This window comes from Myxocyprinus asiaticus, chromosome 31 (genome assembly GCF_019703515.2).
Source record: "Myxocyprinus asiaticus isolate MX2 ecotype Aquarium Trade chromosome 31, UBuf_Myxa_2, whole genome shotgun sequence".
Taxonomy (NCBI): Eukaryota; Metazoa; Chordata; class Actinopteri; order Cypriniformes; family Catostomidae; genus Myxocyprinus; species Myxocyprinus asiaticus.
This window is the reverse complement of record NC_059374.1, coordinates 15,418,753-15,440,103: the sequence shown is the minus strand read 5'-3', so window position 1 is coordinate 15,440,103 and position 21,351 is coordinate 15,418,753. Positions and strand designations below refer to the sequence as shown.

General features: G+C 37.3%; 1 protein-coding gene across 2 annotated transcripts in view; it reads left to right on the top strand.

Annotated features, from left to right (window-relative positions):
* LOC127421913 (cell adhesion molecule DSCAML1-like) overlaps window positions 1–21,351 on the top strand; it is a 102,626-nt gene that overhangs the window by 21,555 nt on the left and 59,720 nt on the right. For both annotated transcript variants that reach the window (XM_051665133.1, XM_051665132.1), the window contains exon 3: window positions 9,255–9,401. In XM_051665133.1, coding sequence (XP_051521093.1) covers window positions 9,255–9,401 — 147 coding nt within the window. The remainder of the gene's footprint in view (window positions 1–9,254; window positions 9,402–21,351) is intronic.

Genomic DNA, 21,351 nt, shown 5'->3' with positions numbered 1-21,351 from the left:
TGCGTTGCCATCTTCTGGAGGAGCTTTTATGCTATAAAAAATCTGAGGAAAATAAAAAAAATAAAAAGAAATCATAAAAATAAAGAGTCAAGAAAATTAGCGAAGGTGAGAACTTATATGGCATAACTAGGGGTGGGTGATATGACAAAAATCTTACATCACGATATGAGTAATTTTATTTCATGATAATGATATATATCACAGAGTAAATTAAAAATTGGTTTATATATTGAATAACCATATTGTAATGCCTATTGTAACTGGATAATCCAGTCAGAGAATTAAATACTTCCTCTTATTTAATTTGCTCTTTATTTGGAACTTGACAATAATAAAAAAATAAAAAATACCATTACCATACTGCTAAATTTCACAGTATGCCACATTTGTTGTTGACCTTATTATTATTAAAACTTTCCTCAAGAAACTCAAGATCTTCCCAAAGTAATGGAACAAAGAAGATAATAGGCTACAAACATATATATGGGCCTATACAAAAACAGAAAATAAACACTTCCTTTAGAAAATAAATATCAAAGAATTATTAACCCTTATTGCAAAAACACAAATGACCGAAATAATGAGGAGCGCATCTTTTGCCTTTATAATATTCTTTTGCGTGCTTTCATTTTGAAGAGATAAAATAGACTGAACCCACACCAGATGTCGCACCTGTTTTAATAGCAAGCTCCTCTTCATTTTCTTGACTTGTTTGGGAGTCATTCCTTTCTGTGGAGATGTTTTTTCTCTTCAGGGTTTTCCCTGGGTCAAAAGTGATTTAGTAGCGCGAGTGATCCTGCTCTGGCTTTCCTGTAAATTTCGGAAAGCCTGCTGGACTCGCACGCACTTTCATGCTCCAGAGAAAGCGCAGGCAACACTCACATGAAACACAGATGCGTGTGTCGGATAGAAGCATATTATTAATATCGCACAGCCCTAGACGTGACCTAACAATATTTGTTATTTTAATATTTTTTTGTAAACGAAAGGACATGTGGCAAATTTAGTTTAGTTTTTTTGCTTTGCCCACTTTTGCTCCCTGGTGAATGTTTTTGTGTTAATTAGATGCTTATTCCATGACAGCAGTTTTTTTTATTTTAAATAGAAAAGCAGCTATTTAGAACAAACGTTTGCCGTTTTGTGTCATTATTATATCACATTATTATTTATTGTCCATTACGTTACAGTGCAAAATAAACACCTAAATGAAATGACCGGATTTTTTCCAATTTGTCCAGCAAATGTTACCATTCCTAGACACATTGGCCGGCACCAAAATTTCTTAGCGGAAACTCTAGTCCATGCTACTTTTTCCACCTTACCCGCATTAACATTAAAATCTCAGAGGATGGAATGTATTACCTATCAACCAGCGACAAGATGGGGGTTACTTTCGCCTCAAATAATTACTCTAATTAATCAATTAAGTGCTAAGATGCTCCAAAAACTGCTGGTGGACTTAGCAACCCACACAGAGCCCTGAAGAACCCAGTACTGGGGCTGCATCACCAGCCAATCAGCTCCTTGCACTGATGGGTTACCATGGGTACGGGGAGAGGAGGGGCAGGGTGTGGCGCCGAGTGTCTCAGGTGGCACTGGAGAATGATGACAGCAGACAGCTCACTGTATGACACCCCTCTCTCTCTCTCTCTCTCTACCTTCCTCCCTCCCTTTTCTCACCCACTCTCCCGCATGCTGATCCTGTGCCAATAATAGCACGGGCACCTGTGTGGATAGCTCTACATTTATGAAAATCTCCCTATGAGGGTTTAAAATGAGTGTATGTGTTCCTGTTCATTTTTCATTTACCATTTCACAATGTCAACTCATAGCCTGGCAATTGTTTGTATACCCATTTTCACATTTCCTAAGAGACAGGTGTGTACAGTACGTTTGACAAGGTAATTTTTAGCCGATGTTTTATGCTGCTTTCCAAGACACACTAATCAGGCTAAACTATACTATACTGTAAGTCTTTCATCTCTCTTTGCTAATGGTCTTCCATTTATGTTGTCGGCAGATGTTTTCTTACCAACGTGACTTACAATATAAAACACATATCACTGAACAGGAATTACTTTATCAAACAAGATGCAAAAATGGCTTGTTCTTAACTTTTTCAACTTACTGACATCAGATAGGTCAATACGTGATCATCCACATTTAAGCTGCAATAATGCCTATTCTGTCTTCAGAAACTTAACACGGTGAGGTAATAAGTAGGAAATAGGATAAACACTATTCTTCCTAAACACCCGAATAATTAATACTAAGAGTAAAAATTGGGAAAGTCCACCAATCTTTGCGCTGTGCCTGGCTGTGTGTAGCACCTACAGCTCTGCATATTCCCAACAATACAGAAAAGTGGCTGAAGTTTATTTTTAACAAGAACCCTGAAAATTTTAGGCCAAAATTAAGAGTTTGTATGGCACATTTCGGGGATTGTCTCACGAACCAAATTGGGCTCTTTAGCAAACCTGCTTAGAGTAGAAAAGCACTGTTTCTCATTGTATATGCAAAGAGGGTGAGTACATAGAAGTCTTAAAGGGATAGTGAAAAAGGAAACCCCAAAATGAAAATGATCTCATTATTTACTCACCCTCATGCCATCCCAGATGTGACTTTTCTTTCTTCTGCTGAACACAAATAAAGATTTTTTAGAAGAATATTTAAGCTTTTACGCCCATACAATGCAAGTGAATGGTGGCCAGAACTTTGAAGGTCCAAAAAGCACATAAAAGCAGCATAAAAGTAATCCATACGACTCCAGTGGTTAAATCCATGTCTTCAGAAGCGATTTGATAGGTGCGGGCGAGAAACAGATACATTTTTAAGTCCTTTTTTAGTATAATTCTCCTCCCTGCCCAGTAGGTGGCGATACTCACAACGAATGTGACTTGCCAAAAACAAAAGAAGAAGAATGTGAAACTGAAAGTGGAGATTTATAGTAAAAAGGACTTAAATATTAATCTTATATCTTCTGAAGATATGGATTTAACCACTGGAGACATATGGATTACTTTTATTCTACCTTTATGTGATTTTTGAAGATGCAAAGTTCTGGTCACCATTCTCTTGCATTGTATGGACCAACAGAGCTGAGATATTTTCTAAAAATCTTCATTTGTGTTCAGCAGAAGAAAGAAAGTCATACACATTTGGGATGGCATGAGGATGTAATTGATGAGAGAATTTTCATTTTTGGGTGAACTATCCCTTTAAAGGCACAACAACAGAAAAGGGTCAGAGAGAGGAAAAAGGTCATAACATTTATTTTATTATTATTTTTGTGGACACAAAAAAATATATATATATTGACTAATATTGACCTTAAAATGATAATATTATGATAAGACCCCTTTAAATGAAATTCTTGCACATGTAAAGATTACATTATGTTAAAGGAATAATTTTTGTAATTTTGTAATTTTTTTACCTCATGTCATTCTCGTAAACTCACCAGTCACTTTAAACAAGCTTCACGGATGTCAATATTTTCACTGAAAAAAATTAAAAACCTATCGTATGTTTTCATATGACTTGGAATATGATGCATAAGTTGCATTTATGACACTTTTGGGTTTTTAAGCTTTAAAGTGAGTCACTATCAACTGCCATTGTATTGAAAAGATGGACAGAGATATTCGTTAAAACATTTTATGTTTCACATAAACAAGGAAGTCATACAGGTTTGGAATGACATGTGGGTGAGTAAATTATAACTTTCATTTTTGAGTTAACTATTTCTTTAACACTCACATCAAAAGGTGTGCTTTTGAACTCGCTCTTAGACTGTATTGGTTTTACATCAAGTGTCAAAGTCAAAATTATACAAATTGATGAAGTCAGTCAATGTGTATAATCGCAATTGTGCATTAATAATTAAGCAGTATCGTGTCTCAGAGTAATAAAGTCTGTTCTATAGAGTGGGTTGAGTTTATTTAAGGTCAAAATAAGGGTTAAACACAGACCTTGCTGTGAGGGTGACAGGTGCGCTGTGGCATGCACTCACACTTCCTTTCTTTCTCAGCCCTTTGTTTCTCAGGGCTCCTGCATCCTGATGGGTCATGTTAATTTTTTTTCTTCACCATTACATTAACAAGCACTATTCACCTGCTCATTCTTATTCAATTTGGTTCTTTTTCCCTTTTTATACATCTCGCATCATGAATAAGTAAATGCTGTATTTGGTTTCTCTCAAGTTAATTATTTAAACGATAGTGATACAGGACTCGGTCGTCCTGGTGTGCGAGAAAGCAGAAAAAGAGAGCGCCAGCCCATGTTTCAGTCCGTTTCCAAGCAACGGATGAGTATAGTCAGGCATCAGTAACATTCTAATGATGCCACACATGAAGACAGAGAGTCATTTACCCATAAAAATGCTATCTGCTATTGTTGTCGGCAAATGCGTCTGTGAATTTTATGCATGCATTATTGAAGCCTTGGAGATGTTTTGTCTTGTTTACGCTTTTTCGACCGCTGTAAAACAGCTTTCTAGTGCCAGGTGCAGCGTAGTGGTTTCCATCCAAGTTGCGATTGAGGTGAAAATAAAACTAGCTAATAGGGCCAGTTTGAGTTAGTTTATCTTTGGAAATTCAATAAGGCCAGGGACTCACAGTCAATCAATGACTGAATAAATGATTATTTGTAGACTATGGAGTCCTGAGTGTAATAGGGAGTTCTATTGATTTGTTCTATTGATTCAAATCTCATCTAAATCAGTAAGAAGGTGGTTAGTTAACACTGGCCAAATATACACAGCCAGTATTTACTTACTTATGTCTTTCATTTACATATATTCATATACACCAATGAAATGTTTATGAAAGAGAAAGGCTATATTTTTTAATGGAATACTAGTTGACTACTTACTGAGCATTATACACTGTATAACAGTGTGAAACAGAAGACAGTTTTTCCTGATACAAATTTCAAACAGTAGTATCATATATCATACATGACCTCATCACATTGCGTGTTTAATTCAGAGAGTGGCATCCAGTTATCAAGATGGTAATTTTGCATTTTTAATTCACTTTTATGAATATATATATATATATATATATATATATATATATATATATATATATATATATATATATATATATCTTACCAGATCAAATAATGAGTTAAGAAAGAGTTCAAAATCATGGTTGACATTAACTTCCGGTTCAGTCGTCACACTTGAAATGGTGAAGTCGAGCACATTACATTTTGGGATTTTTATAATTATTTTTTTTTCTAAACAGTATATGACTCATTTTGGAAAATGTACTAGATCATCAGGGTATTCTATTTTATCCATACAGAAAATGTGCATACTACTGTATGCACAGTATACTATATACTGCAGAACTAGCTAGAGTAGTATGGCAGAATGTTTTTATAGGAAGGAAGAAAGAAAGAAAGAAAGAAAGAAAGAGAAATTGCAATAAATAATTTTCTTAATAAGTATAATTTGTCTTGTTTTACAGTAAAAATAACTAAACATCCTTTAAACAAGATAAATGTACTTGGGTAAAAAATAAATAAATAAATAATATAAATATATATATATATATATATATATATATATATATATATATATATATATATATATATATATATATATATATATAAAGAAAGGTTGCAATGAATATATATTGAATAAAGTTTATTTTTTTCTAACCATATTGGGATATTACTTTTTCTTGTTTTAAGCACAAACTTGATAAAAATTTTTTTAATAAAAAATAAAATAAAATGAAAAATTGCCAATGCAATAAGAAAAAGAAATTCTAGATACATTCTCTGAAAACAAGTCTAAATATATTATGCCATTTTCGCTTCTCAAGTACATTTATCTGGTTTTAGATATTTTTACTGGAAAGCAAGACAAAAATACTGATAAAGACAATTATTTTTGCAGAAAGAAATAAGGAGATGCAGTCTATTGCTGGACTCAACGATTCGAGACGTCATATCAGACAAGGACACAGATTTTGCGCTCTGTGGGTGACACTGGCACCTGGCAGAAACCATTATTAATGACCAAGGAAATTCGCCCGTAAGCCAGGCGTTAATTATATATAGAAATAGAGGTAGCGAGTGAAAGAGAGATGGGGATGGGGAGGGGTGGCCTCAGAGCGCCTGTTTGGATGAATGCAACGTTTCATGAATTCTTATAATCGCTCTCTTTTCCGATGGGGTAGAAAAGCAGCGGAGTTGAATTGGCCATGAACCCAATTGCAAAACCCACAGAGTTCCCTGAAAACATCCCCCAACTGCTTGATCAAATTTGTGCCATCATGTTTGTGAATGAAATGCGCTTTCTCTGCGTGTCACATTGCTTCCCCAATGAAGCGAGGCAGAAATTAAAATCCGTAAGTAAATAGATGTTGATGAAAAACAGAAAACAAATTGAGTCCCTGAAATTAAAATGAAATTCAGCGCCTCCTTTAATCTGCTCATGTTCCCCTGTTGCCCTGTCCTGTAGGAGGATCTCCTCGGCTGTAAATTACATTTTCGAACCCCACTCTTTCTGCACGCTCTACTCCTCTATTGATTTTGCATAAGGGTTACAGTTGTCAGGTGCAGAGAGGGTTCCTTCTGTGGGGGCAAATGTTTTTGACAGCTCCAGAGGCTGTGCGGGGTCGTCCACTCATTGTCTGTAAGCATGGCCAGGGTGATTTATAAAAAGGCCAATTCCTAAACTCTCCAAGCAACTATTTACAAAAGTGATTCCCTACTTCTTCTCAAAATGCAATATCAAGTGCTCTAAGTTAGTTTTTACAACAGTTTGTTTTCCCCAGTCCTCTAATTTGATTGGACATGTAGCTTTCCAAGTGTTCTGATATTTAGTTTAACAGTGCAGGGATGTTTAACTGTATATATCCCTCCACTTTTCTGTGTTTGCACCATTCCAGGCCATCAGTCTCTCAGATGCTTGATGAAATAGATTCTGCTATGGCTTTGTTTGGAACTATTACATTAAACTATTCATTAGTGGTGTTTGCAAAAATAGACAAAATAACTGGCCATATTGTGTCTAACATTTAGGTTACTCAGTATTGACTTATTGTTTATAGAACTTTTGTATAAAATTAATATACTATCACATGAGCAAGAGTGCTGTTGTACTGATATTCATCAAGACTTAAAAGGCACGAAGTAAAAATATGGTTAAAAAATGTGTTTGTGGCAAGATGTAAACATTATAAGTGTTAATATGATTTTAGTGTGATAAAGTCAGCAATTTATCTGCATTACATTTTTTTTTTATTTGAACCCTTTAAACTCAGATTTGATAATTAAAAAATATTATCAAAATATTAATTACTGCAGTCTTGACCAACACATAAGAGGTATCATTTCAAAGATTAGAAGCTGTACTTTACAGTGCATGTAGACATTATGACCAAAATTGAACAAGTGCTTTGAAATTTATTTTCAAGCATTTTGATAATTTATTAATATTTTTGCACTGTACATACATATTGTAATCAATAAAAACATCAAACTGATTAAATAGCCATGTGTCATATGTTGTTGGAAAGCTCTCAAAGAGTAGAATACAGCCAGCATATTTGTTTTAGTAATAGATAAGTACATGTCTTTGACATATATGTTACCTGGAAACAGGTGTTGCTTATATGCAGCGTTTTTGCTTAAAAATGTATGAAAAATAGAGAGGAGATAAAATATCAAATAACATTACTTAGAGGAGGGGATACATATGGCCACCAGGAGATGGCACTAAGTACATGATACAGACTCAATGATGGCTCAAATGACACAGAATGGAACTGTAACAGGGTTCGGGAAAGGAGTAGGCAGGAACCGGATCAACATTCAACAAGACTTTAATTATAACTTAACATCAAACTGAACTGGAACATAATAACAAATGTCAACGACACACAAACGCAGCTCTGGGTGTCTCTCTCTCTCTCTCTCTCTCTCTCTCTCTCTCTCTCTCTCTCTGGCATCCCTGACTCCTCCTCTTATCTCTTTCCTGATAATTGAGCTACTCAGTGCCAGGCATGCACCCTCACAGCCCGGCCACGCCCTCCTCCTCATCACATACCCCCACTGCCCTATTCAGGCTGGGGAAAGCTCCTGACTGACTTACTCCCCCCCTTGAGGGGAGGAGTTGCCCATATCCTCACCGACTGATTCTCCCCGCCTACTGGGTACCTGGGTAGGACGAGGGGAGAGGAGAGGGAAGAGGGCGGGAGAGAGAGAGGGAGAGAAATACACCCAGAGCTGTTCCAGTTCAGTTTGATGTTAAGTTATAATTAAAGTCTTGAATGTTGAATGTTGATCCGGTTCCTGCCTACTCCTTTCCCAAACCCCGTTACAGTTCCATTCTGTGTCATTTGAGCCATCATTGAGTCTGTATCATGTACTTAGTGCCATCCCGACCACGCCGCCATTCGGTCCTCGGCCAGCTGGGTAGCGGTCCTCCGCGACGCCAACCGATGGCACTGGACCTTGCCTCCTGGTGGACGGCAGCGAGCTCCCCCGCCTCCCGGCAGATGTCAGCAGCTGCTCCACCTCCCGGCAGATGGTGGCAAGCTCCCCCGCCCCCTGGTGGACGGTAGCGGCTCCTCCGCCCTCTAGCGACCGGCAGCGGCTTCTCCACTTCCTGGCGGAAGGCAGCGAGCTCCCCCGCCCCCTGGCGGATGACAGCAGCTCCTTCGTCTCCTGGCGGATGGCAGCAGGCTCCTCCGCCCTTGGACGAACCACTCCAGCACCACCACATCACATTTTTTTGTGATTTTTAAGCAGTTTCTTAGGCTGCGAATCTCATAATTTATCAGAATCTTTATCAATAAAACATTTGAAAAGCTTCCTTTAAAATGATACCAAACAATTGACCCTCTTTGGGGGTTTTTTGTAGAGTTTTAGGGTTTTAATTTTGGGCATGCCACTGAAACAGGAAATCCTTAAAAACACCTTCAGAGCTTAAAACACCTATAATGCTTATGTCTTACTTAATAGTTTTTAAAACAGTGTGTATTTGAACGCTCATGGACTGGCTCTATTCACTTCCATTGTAAGTATTTCTTACTGATTTTTGCTTTTTTTTTTAAAGTATAAAAGGGACGAGTTGACATAATTGTTTTGTGGTAATCAACATTATGCCACAAATGCTGTTAATAGAGCTTAACTTGTATTGAACCTGGAACCTTTTGTCTTCCCTTTTTTTCCCACAACCGTGAACAAAACTTACAATCCACACATCTGTTTCTCTCCTACCTTATCACAAACAGTGTTCAGGGAACCCTACACGGTTCGCGTGGCGGACCAAAGGTCCATGCGGGGCAACGTGGCCGTCTTCAAGTGCCTCATCCCCTCTGCTGTGCAGGAGTACGTCAGTGTGGTGTCCTGGGAGAAGGACACTGTCTCCATCGTCCCAGGTAAGACATTCTTGGCTAAGTTGGACTGTTGTGTCTGTAACTGTTGACTTGAAATCTGTCATGTTTTCCATCATAAATGTTGGAAGTGCATGGGCCAACTGATCCCAGAATAGTACAGGAGGGCTTGTTGCACCCGTTGTTTTGTGTCAGTTTTTTAGATTTTATTTTTTTAGCTCTATCATGTAAAGAATGGTAAGGTCATTCTTCTTTGAGAGTGTGAAGAGAGAGCAATGGATGTTTTTCAAGAGTCCAAATAGTGTGTAAAGAATGATTACGATGTAGGAAGATGCAGAGAATAGGTTTTAAGGGTCGTGTTTGCAAACAGTTTAGACCAAAGGAGTAGGTGTAACATGCTAACACTTGCTCTGTTCCAAAACCCAGTTAGCTGCCTTGCTATCTACTGACTACATACGCATATATGAGATACCTTTTAAGGGGCGTTTCAAAATGACACATCCTTAAGCTAAAGAAAAGCTAGACAGCACACATACACATATTGGTTAAAATAGTAAGTTTCTAAATACATGGAACTATTTTTAACTGATTCTTTTCACTATTAAATAAAAATGTATTGCTGATATTTCTCTCTATTCCGGCATCTTGAATGAATCTGGAATAGAATACAAGCTGCCATAGGAGCGATTCAGACCAAACACATTCTTGCGCTGAAAAAAGTTAGACACAGTTAGAATGCAGGTGTCTTGTGATGCATTTTTAATAGATAAAGTTTGTTTAAATTGACACAGCATCTTAAAAACGTGGAGCTCCTGCATGAGACACTGAAAAAACAGCAAGACGTAGTGCAACGGACAAAGATGTATGTCAAGCGCATGTTTACATAGAAAAACTATATATATATATATATATATATATAAAACAAGCAAACTGAAGCAAAAATGTATTTGCTGTGAATGGCCGCTTAGAATTAAGGGGGAAAAAAGTGTCTTATAAGGCAGCACATTTTTGCTTTCTACTGTCTACTGACCTTCAGCTAAGCTAGGCATCTTACTATATTCTGGAACAGGGCAAATGTGAAAACAAATACTCTAAAAAAAAATGTAAAAAAATAAATAAGAACCACAAAACTAGGATTTGCATTTGTGTTTGTGCTCTTTGTGTTTTGCCTGTCATATTCATTGAATACACATCTGAGGCGTTTGAATGAAGATTTAATTAAAATGAAGATGAAGACCCTGTCCTTGTTTTTAGCTTAGCTGGGGAACCCTTCCATCTTTGTTATGGTCTTGGGGAGCTCGGTAAATCAGTCTTAATTCATTTTGGGCTTCCTCAATGTCTCCCATTTTGTCTGAATGGAGCAGACACAATGAAAAATGGGACAATTCAACAAAATGAAGCCAAATAAAGACGTACAATGGGCTGTACTGTCAACATAGATGATACTTATTTTTAACATTACCTTATAGGGTATGTGTGCAGTGTGTGAATTATAAATTACTTTTTGTTAAAAGGAAAATCTATAGGTCATTTTCAGGGCGAAATTTGTTGAGGTTTGTCTCATGCAATACAAATAGTCATTTAGCGACCCAGTTGGCACAGTTAGCTAAACATAATCTAAAAGATGCAAACAAAACGCTTTTTTTGTGAGATATCTGTGCTATTTAGCATAATATGATTAAATGATACATAATGTCAGTATTGGTCACATTTTGTCAATGTATTGCCTGATACTGATCCCAACAGAAAACGCTTGAGTAGCGAACTGTTGCTACCAACTCAGGTGAACATAAACTCTGGTTGCTAGCATCTGTTTGGCATCTGCTGAAAATATAAGGACTGACCAACTTGCTATCAGATATTTTGGTTACTGAAACATTGTTTGAAAATCTTGTGAAAACATATTTTACTTTAATTTTACCCTCATCTCGTTTTGTGTTGATTTGGGTTCAGGCCATAAAGCCAATTCACCCAAAAATGACAAGTGCTGTTTCTTTTGATTTCAAATTAACTCTAAAGGTTGCCAAGGGATTCTGCCAAGAGTCCATTGTGTGTGTGTGTGTGTGTGTGTGTGCGTGTGTGTGCGCGTGTGTTTAAACAAGGTAGCAGTTTCCTCGAGTAACAGACTTTCTACTTCAAGCAGCTGAGTGTGTAAGTGTTGATATGTTGATTGGAAAATCAATAGGTGCTGCTTACACCGGCCAAGTCAGATGGAATCAGTCACTTGAGTCACTCTTTCTTGTTCTCACTTCATCTTTCTCAATGGAGGTGTGCGTCTGCCTGCCCTTCACACAGGAGCGCTCATTGATCCGCTTTAACTGCTGTGTCAGTGTGTATCAGTATAAGGGGCAATAGGGTTTCCAGCATGTATTGATTGATTATATGGCTGGATTCCCCTCTCTTTTGTCATAGATGCGGATGTGTGAGTGGCCATTCACATTATATGAGAAGATCATGGGATAGGATCCATTGGGATGTACACCTTGAAAGAGTGTGTTTGTGTGTGTGTGTGACTGATCCCAGTGTGGCATTATTTTTATTTTTTTCTCTCCTTTTCTCTATTGTGTTGCATTATTGTAGCTGACCGTGGTCTCCGCTTAATTGATTAACCAGTCGTTTTAATGGATTAACAGAAGGTCACACTTCCAGCTCTTGTAAACGGACTCTGACACTCTTTGCTTAAAGATTACCAGTGCATCAACTGAACTTAAAAATAAATAAATAAAATAAAATAAAATAAAGAGAGAGAGAGAAAGCTAAACAAAACAATTTGAATTATCTGTTTCTTCAGGACTAAAGTTAACATTTGTCCTACTAGTTTCTCATGACATAGGTAAACATTTTGTTGTAAAATACTTTAAATTATTTAATTTTTCACATCAAATTACACTCCATAACCCATAAATACAAAGCAAAAACAAAAAAAAAAAAATTAAAAAAAGGGTATTCAGACCCTTTGCTATGACACTTGAAATTCAATTGATTGGACATGATTTGGAAAGGCACACACCTGTCTATATTAGCTCTCACAGCTGAAAATGCATATCAGAGCAAAAACCAAGCCATGAGTTCAAAGGAACTGCCTGAAGAGCTCAGAGACAGAACTGTGTTGAGGCAGAGATTTAGGGAAGGCTACAAAAACATTTCGGCTGCATTGAAGGTTCCCAAGGGCACAGTGGCCTCCATAATTCTTATATGGAAGAAGTTTGGAACAACCAGGACTCTTCTCAGAGCTGGCCGCCCAGCCAAACTGAGCAATCAGGGGAGAAGGTCCTAAGTAAGAGAGGTGACCAAGAACCTGATGGTCACTCTGGTTGAGCTCCAGAGATCATGTGTGGAGATGGGTGAAACTTGCAGATGGACATACTTCACTGCAACAGTCCACCAAACTGGGCTTTATGGCAGAGTGGCCAGACGGAAGCCTCTCCTCAGTGCAAGACCCATAAAAAAAGCACCTAAAGGACTCTCAGACTGTGAGAAACAAGATTCTCTGGTCTGATGAAATGAAGATTGAACTGTTTGGCCTCAATTCCAAGCGTCATGTCTGGAGTAAACCAGGCACCACTCATCACCTGCACAATACCATCCCAACGGTGAAGCATCATGCTGTGGGAGTGTTTTTCAGTGGCAGGGACTGGGGGACTGGTCATGTTTGAAGGAAAGCTGATCGCAGCAAAATACAGAGATATCCTTAATGAAAACCTGGTCCAGAGTGCTCAGGAACTCAGACTGGGCCGAAGGTTCATCTTCTAACAGGACAATGACCCTAAGAACACAGCCAAGACAATGCAAGAGTGGCTTAGGTACAACTCTATGAATGTCCTTGAGTGGCCCAGCCATAGCCCAGACTTGAACCCAATCGAACATCTCTGGAGAGACCTGAAAATGGCTGTCCACCGATGGTCCCCATCCAAGCTGACAGAGCTTGAGAGGATCTGCAGAGAAGAATGGCTGAAAATCCCCAAATCCAGGTGTGCAAAGCTTGTTTTGCTTGATTTGAGGCTGTAATCGCTGCCAAAGGTGCTTCAACTAAGTACTGAGTTTAGGGTCTTAATACTTGTGTCAATGTGATATTTCAGTTTTTTCTTTTTACTAAATTTGCAAAGTTATCAAAATCTGGTTTTTGCTTTGTCATTATGGGGTATGGAGTGTAGATTGATGTGAAAAAAATAAATAATTTTAAGCATTTTAACATAAGGCTTCAACATAACAAAATGCGAAAATTATGAAGGGGTCTGAATAATTTATGAATGCACTGTATATATATATATATATATATATATATATATATATATATATATATATATATATATATATATAATTCAACAATAAAAATACAGTACATTACATTATTATTGCAGACGGGTAAAGCATTGATAAGACAATACAAAAAGTGGATTTAGTAGTTAATATATATTTTTAATTCCATATTATTGAACATAAGCCACTGGCCTAGAATCCACAGCAATCCATTTTGCAATTGAATTCATCAATCTGTTCGAGATAGATTTATTATAAGGGCTTTTCTTAGGACGTGTCATTGTACACATGCATCAGAAAGACACTTTTTGAGCATCTCACTTTGGTTGCATCGTGTCATAAACAGCATTTTAGGTTGCTGTGTCAAGTTAAATGTTATTTGAAACTTAGAAAAACACGTCTCGAGGTCTCTGCATTTGGAATTGCTCTCTGTCCAGCTGTGTTTGAATGCAAGAACGAATTCTCATCTTGTGCTGTTGCTAATGTCAAGCAAGCGTTGAGTGTGGTTTGTTGTCTGTACAGCTGCGCATTGCCTTTACAGTTGGAGTTTCACATACTGCCTCCTGCTGAAAACAGGTGGTTCTTCTAGCTTGAATTGCTCCAATGGTTGTAATATTTCTTGTTACGGTCCGGGAACATGATTAATTGCATTATTATTCTTTTTTATATAATTAATCGCACTGAATTAACGCATTCAATTGACAGCCCTAATTCATAATAAATAAATATTCCATAAAACAAACCCTGAAGGGTAAGACATTAACTTTACCTTTAAACATTTAACTTTAGTTTATACAACAAATTAATATTATACAAATAAAGCACTGAATTGAACGGCCTTCCAACGTCACAACTCGGAAACTCAGGCATCATCTAGAATTCTGAGTTTCTCACTGGTAAATATGACTTCACTTAGTCATTCATGTGCTCGGAACTCGTACTTACAACATTTCCGACTCCACTTAATGCAGCATCAGTTAGTGCACATATTTTGGTGAATGTCCTTTACAAAAAAAAGTACTGTGGTTGTAATGATGGTATCAGACAGTAATACCATGGTACTTTGAGATATCCCATGTTACTGAATGATTAGCATATTCTTATACCATGGTATTAATATGGTACTAAACAATACCTAGAATCACACACTGCACACATATTTTGTACCATGTCCAAAAAAAAACAAAACAAAAAAAAACAACATATCATGGTAGGTTTTTGCAAGTGGTGTGAGAGAGGAAGGGTTCAGGAGTGTCTGTGTGTGATGCAGTAAGCTGATTTCTGCTGTGTGACTCATGTTTAAGATGACAAGATGTGTAAGAGGATCAGACCGAGTGGTGAGGAGTTAGAGCTGGATTTACAGGTTCAATTACACTGACTGTCATTAGTCTACCCTTGTTTTAGAATATTTTTTTTTAAAGCACTTAGATTCACTTTACCCAGCCAACACACATAGAACTCAAACTCTCTATAAGGACTTCCCACTGACTTCTATTGTTCCTAAAATTAAGCTAATTATAATGATTCTACAATAATTCTAACCTAAATTCTAACCTCAAATGTGAAGTGTGTAATGTTTTCAATTATTTTTTTAAATGAAGTGACAACTTTTAATAAACCAATCTTAGGTTGACTTCTTGAAGAGTGCAAACACAGAACCAATGGTGTGAGTTTGTGGCGGGACTACCTGTTTGTCCCAGCAATGCGAGACAGGGATAATGTTTTAGAAACTGTTTAGAAAGAGTTTTAACACTGCAGTTCAAACTGGGCAGTGTAAGATTTGAAATAGGCATTATTTGGTGTGTATGATTATTATTTTTATTTAATTTTTTATATATTTTTTTTAGGACCCCTAAAAGCAAAGCTACATTAGAAACATTCACTCACACACAATAATATAGAAGTGTACGTGGGGTCTCCCTCCATACCTCCCGCACCCCCCCTTCCCCCCTCCCCCCAATCGATGACGCTAAGATAAGGATCATAACAGCCAGGCAATTCCCCATGTGAATTTAATGAAATGCAAAAAAAGATGGAGGGATGCTAAATTATTGATCAGAAATGGAAAAGAAATAAAGAAATAAGCACGTCAGCATGTACGATGTGGAATCATTATGCTGATAGGACTATTTATCTGAAGGGCGAGGAAAAACTGCATCTTGTTTGCAGTAAATCTCAAATAGTGGTGCAGTTTGTGAATGTGTGTGTGTGTAATGTCATAGTTCTACATCAGCTTTGGCACTTTGAGGAAAACCATGCAAAACTGACAAAGGGGCAAACAATCTATGCATTTTGACCCCTCTCTCAAGCTTTAAAGTGATAGTTCCCCAAAAATGAAAATTCTGTCATAATTTACTCAACCTCAGGGTGTTCCAAACCCATATGAAATTGTTTTTTATGTGGAACTCAAAAAGAGATGTTAGGCAGTATGTTAGTCTCAGTCACCGTTCACTTTCAATGCATCTTTTTTCCATACAATGGATATAAATGGAGATTGACACTGTTATTCTGCCTAAAGTCTCGTTTTTGTGTTCCATGGAAGAAAGAAAGTCATACGGGTTTGCAACAACATGAGGGTGAGTAAATGATGACATAATTATTATTCAGGATCACGGTAGTCGGTGCTCTACAGTCCCGGAAGAGTGTGTCAGATCACAGTGGTCTGGTGTCGGACCGCAACTTCAGAATAGTGCATGCAAAGTGCGTTCAGCAGCAATTTTGTGGCCGTGTTTGCACCGTTTCCTGATCTGCAAATAACCAACAAATTTACCGGGTGCATTTCATTCTTAGTGAATTCCCCCCTGTGAGTTTTATCTTATTTCCATGGCAACGAGTGTGAAACGACGGTCGGAATAAGAAAGGTGCGAGGATGCATCGATGTGTTATTTTTATTTTTTTTATTTATTTCTTTGTGTTCCACCATGGCGCCACACACACACACACACACACACACACACACACACAGTCCAATGCTTTCACAGTTAAGCGCATGCCACAAACACATTCTGAGTAGCTGACAAAATCCCTGCTGAGAGGGGCATAAACTCCAACCTGGACAGACTTTTCTAAACTAAACACTTGTACTGAGAAAGCTCAGAGGAACAAGACTGAATGTAAGAGCAGGATTTAGATCAGGAAGTCAGGAGCTCGACATTTTAAGTTATTTGAAACAAACTTACAAATCAAGCACACTAAAGAGGCAGAAGACAAGATGTAAACATTTGCATGCATAGATTTATGCAAGCACTATATGCAGACTAAGCAAACTAGTTAACACAAAAATTAAAATTCAACTGTCATCATTTCCTCATGCTCATGTCATTCCAAAACCATATAACTTTCCTTCTTTTGTGGATTGCCACTTTTTTACATATGTTCAAGCTGCTCTTTCCCATGCAAGACAAGTAATGGTGACTGTGCTTTTTAAGGTCTCATAATGACAAAAAAAAAAAAAAAAAGCATTATAAAAGTACCATAAAAATGATTAGTATGACTTCTAAATTATATTCCAAGTCTTCTAAAGTCATCCAATAGATCTGTGTGAGAAACTGCCCGATAAACAGTGGTGAAAATCTTGCCCTCCACAATAGCTCTTAAATCCCATTTGTGTTTCTGCACATTCAAACCTGTAGCATTGCGTTTGGACATGAGTCACAAGACAAACAATAATGTGAGACACCATTGAGCGCGTTTACATGCACGTTCTTACTGTACACCAGTGGTTCTCAACCTTTTTTGGATGAACGCCCCCCTACTTCATTCCCTTACCTGTACAATGGAGAATTGGTATATTCCAAGTCTTGATAAAAGTTTTTATGTAAAGAGGAACTTAACGATCGATTTGATTAATATGACTAATAAACACCCCCCATTTGTAACCTAATGCCCCCCTCTCTACTAATTTGCTCTCAGCACCCCCTGGCATCGTTTGAACGCCCCCATTGAGAACCCCTGCTGTTCACCAATTATGCTTAATAAGCCAACAGCGCATGTTAAATGCAATAAACAGCGTTTATTTATCGTTGTAATGTATAAGTGGCGTAAGAATAAACTGGTCAACACGGGCAGGTTTTTGTACATTACGCCAATTTTGTGTGGCAGTTAAACACCTTTACCGGTGTTCTCACCGGCTTATCCCATGTGTGCACGTGTTGAGCATGTCTCTTCATGGTTTGACGTCAGAGGCAGAGAATAAGGCGATTATTTCAAATTGCATGTAAACACGGTTTTCTTGATTTATCAGATTTTTGAAATAAGCTGATTTTTGGGATTAATCAGCATTTTTGTGTGCATGTAAACATGCTTATTGTTGTCAGACCTGGTGCTACTTCTCTTTAACCCATCATGTTTCAGTATGCACAAGTGCAAAGACGTATGGACCACTTTTATCCTGCTTTTTTGTCTTTTTGGGAGCTTGACTGGCACAGTCCCTATTCACTTTCATTGTTTGGAAAAGAACAGCATGGATATTCTGCAAAACCTCTCCTTTTGTGTTCCATAGAAGAAGGAGATATGGGTATTGAATGACATAAGGGTAAGTTTTTACGATTTAAATTTTTGCATGAAATAAAGCTCAGTTTAAAAGAAGGCTGTATATAATAATAGTTTGTCAACCATTGATGGTAACGATTGAGGTCACATGGTACCAAATCATTCACATTTCCAGAGGAACCTGTTGATTGTCAATCGTCACCTCTGTGTGTGCGTGTAATCTACTGCGTAGTGTTTCTATGTGTGCTTGTACATTGTGTGTGTGTGTGTGTGTGTGTGGGCGGGTTTGGGTGGTTTACGGGCACAATGTTTTAGGTTACAAACTGGTAATTACAATGGTATTATGGTATAAATGTGATTTATGAGGACATTTCGAGTGTCCCCATAAACATATTAAACTAAGTTTTTTGAAAATGTAAAAATGCAGAAAGTTTTTTGTGAGGGTTAGGTTTAAGGTAAGGGTTAGGGGATAGAATCTATAGTTCGTACTGTATAAAAATCATCATGTCTATGGAGAGTCCTCATAAGGATAGCTACACCAACATGGTGTGTGTGTGTGTGTGTGTGTGTGTGATGTGTGTGTGTGTGTGTGTGTGTGTGTGTGTGTGCGTGTGTGTGTGTGTGAGTGAGTGTGTGTGTGTGCAAGACAGATTGATAAAGAATTTCGAGATCACATGACGGTCAGTGAGCTGAAAATTTGGCAAGGGCCATAACACAAGTTGGTCATGTCCTAACATGCCCCTCACACATCATGAGTTACAATAATGCACACTAAAGTGGGACTAAGGATAAATCAATAGTGTGAGCAGTGAAAGGCATGTATGGGGTTATATTCGGGGGTGCTGAAGGAGCGTGTGACGGATGAGGGAAGAGCGGACTGAACTCCAGCGGGTACTCACTCGCTGAAGAGGAATTACACCACACTGATTCGACTGGATGTTTCTGTCCAGCAGTGCATTTCCCCAGTCACTTTCCTTTAGTCAATGTTCCAATACACAGCTTTTTTTTTTTTTTTTTTTTGGCTTTTTCACCACTTTTTATAAGGATAGTGCTAAATTCCATTGCATTACTATATTTTTTTTATTTATTTTTTTTTATATTTATCATGGTAATACCATGGAGTGCTTTGAAATACAGGACCTTGTAAATACCATGATATCACCATGAAAACTTTCAGTACTATGGTATATGGGTGCTTCTTCAAGTTTGAAGAACCCTGTTCCAGGGGTTGAAACAGATTTCAACTTTTTTCTTTTTGTGATAAGTAAATTGGAATTTTTACCAAGCCTTCATCATTTATTTTTGGTATTTTTATTTATTTATTTATTTATTTATTTATTTATTTAGTCATTTATGTATATATTTTACTGTTTTAGCTTTTTCCCAGACCTAAACTTGCAATATTAAACTATGAACATTAATTATAAAATGCAAATTATTACATTTAAAATTATGATAATCTAAACAAAGAGTGCGATAAACATAAACCACTTTTTTTTTCTCAGAAGTTACTGTACATGTTAAAAGTGGACATGTTAAACATGCCAAAAATATGTCAGTGAAGTGCATGCTTGAGATAGAATATGAGACAAGTTATGTTTTAAGAAAACAAAGAAAAATCAAGTTAAATATTACTTTTGAGCAGAGTGTTTTTTATTGGGCATCATTTCCAATTAAGCTATAAATTTGCCTAATTATGCAAAAAGTGTGAAAATTTAATTGTATTTAGGATACATAAAATGTAAATATGAAATTAGCTAGACAAAAGAGGTAGCCAATTTATTTCAAAAATTAAAAAATGTAATTTTCATCACTGTAATATAGTACAGAATTAGCAATGTAGTGGAAATAGGTAAAGTCTATGAGGGGCATAGGGATTATCACTTCTGAATGAAACACACCCATTATGTCAAGAATGTTACAGGGCAGACAAAGCAGTAAAAACATATTTTAAATAATACAGAAATTGGCTTTACTCACCCAAAGAGATGCACTAAGGTGCGGTAACACACACCGGCTGCGAGCCACCACAATGCGAAAAGGTTGAAAGTTTCACGCAATATGAGACTCTTGAGCATTTTGAGCTTTCAATGAAGGATGGGAGTCCTCTTCAAAAGTCTCATTGTCAGACTCTTTTTTGCTTCAATACAGGACACAAAGCCTTCAATATGGGACGTTAGGCGTCCTGTGTGGGATAAAATACGGGGCATCTGGCAAAAAGCTAAGCCCAGTTCATGCACGAACGCTTCTTCGCATGCAACAAATGCCCATTAACTATAAACATTTTTATCCTAAGTAATAGGAAGGAATATAAGATTGTGCATGCTCAGCCTGGTCAATTACAACGTTTTTTTTTTCTCCATGTGGCGGAACGCTTCATGAATTCATTATTAAAGGTTCCTAAATGAGATCCACCAATCAGAGAAGTTCCTAGTTACCAATCGCTTTTTTCGATTTATGAAAATTATTTGCTTCAAATCAAATGTTTTAATGTCGTTAATTAATAATAGAGCTTTCTGGTTTGGGTCAAGGCTGAGAAATATATATATATATATATATATATATAAAAAAAATTTTTTTTATTTTTTTTTTTATTTTTTTTTTTTTTATGCCTATGGAGAAACTTTATGGGGAATATCTTGTGTTTTTCTGTGGATGATCGGTACCTGTGAACCGTTGTGGGAATGTTCATGACTGACAAAAACTGACAGAAATGAAAAAAATCTACTATGATGTATGTAGATACTTTGTTGGACATTGTTTGTAGACAAATACATTTAAAAAAGCCTCTCCGTCTGTCAGCTAAAGCCATTTTCTCCCAATCTGCTTATTTAGACCCCAGAATCTCTACCATACACACACACACACACAAACACTCACAGAAAGCGAGAGGTGAAGATGGAGAGCTGCTCTGTGAGCGTTAGTAATCACCGCTCTCTTTAGTGGAGCGTGCCTCCACTCCAGCTGCTCCCTCTACCAACCTCACCATTCTCTCTCTCTCTCTTTCCGATGGGTTAGAGGAAGAATGACAATATTCCCTCAGAAAGTTGCTCAACAAAAATAAAGAAAAGAGGGACAAAGATAAAAACAGAAAGAGGAGCAGGTGCTGAATTATGCAGACAGTGATAGAGTGATGAAAGCCATGGTGGGGATGGACAGATGGACAGAGAAAGAAGTGTGCGCTTTTAAGTCCCAGTATCCCCATAGCCTCTGGGGAAAGACAGGCTGATAGCTGCATGACCGC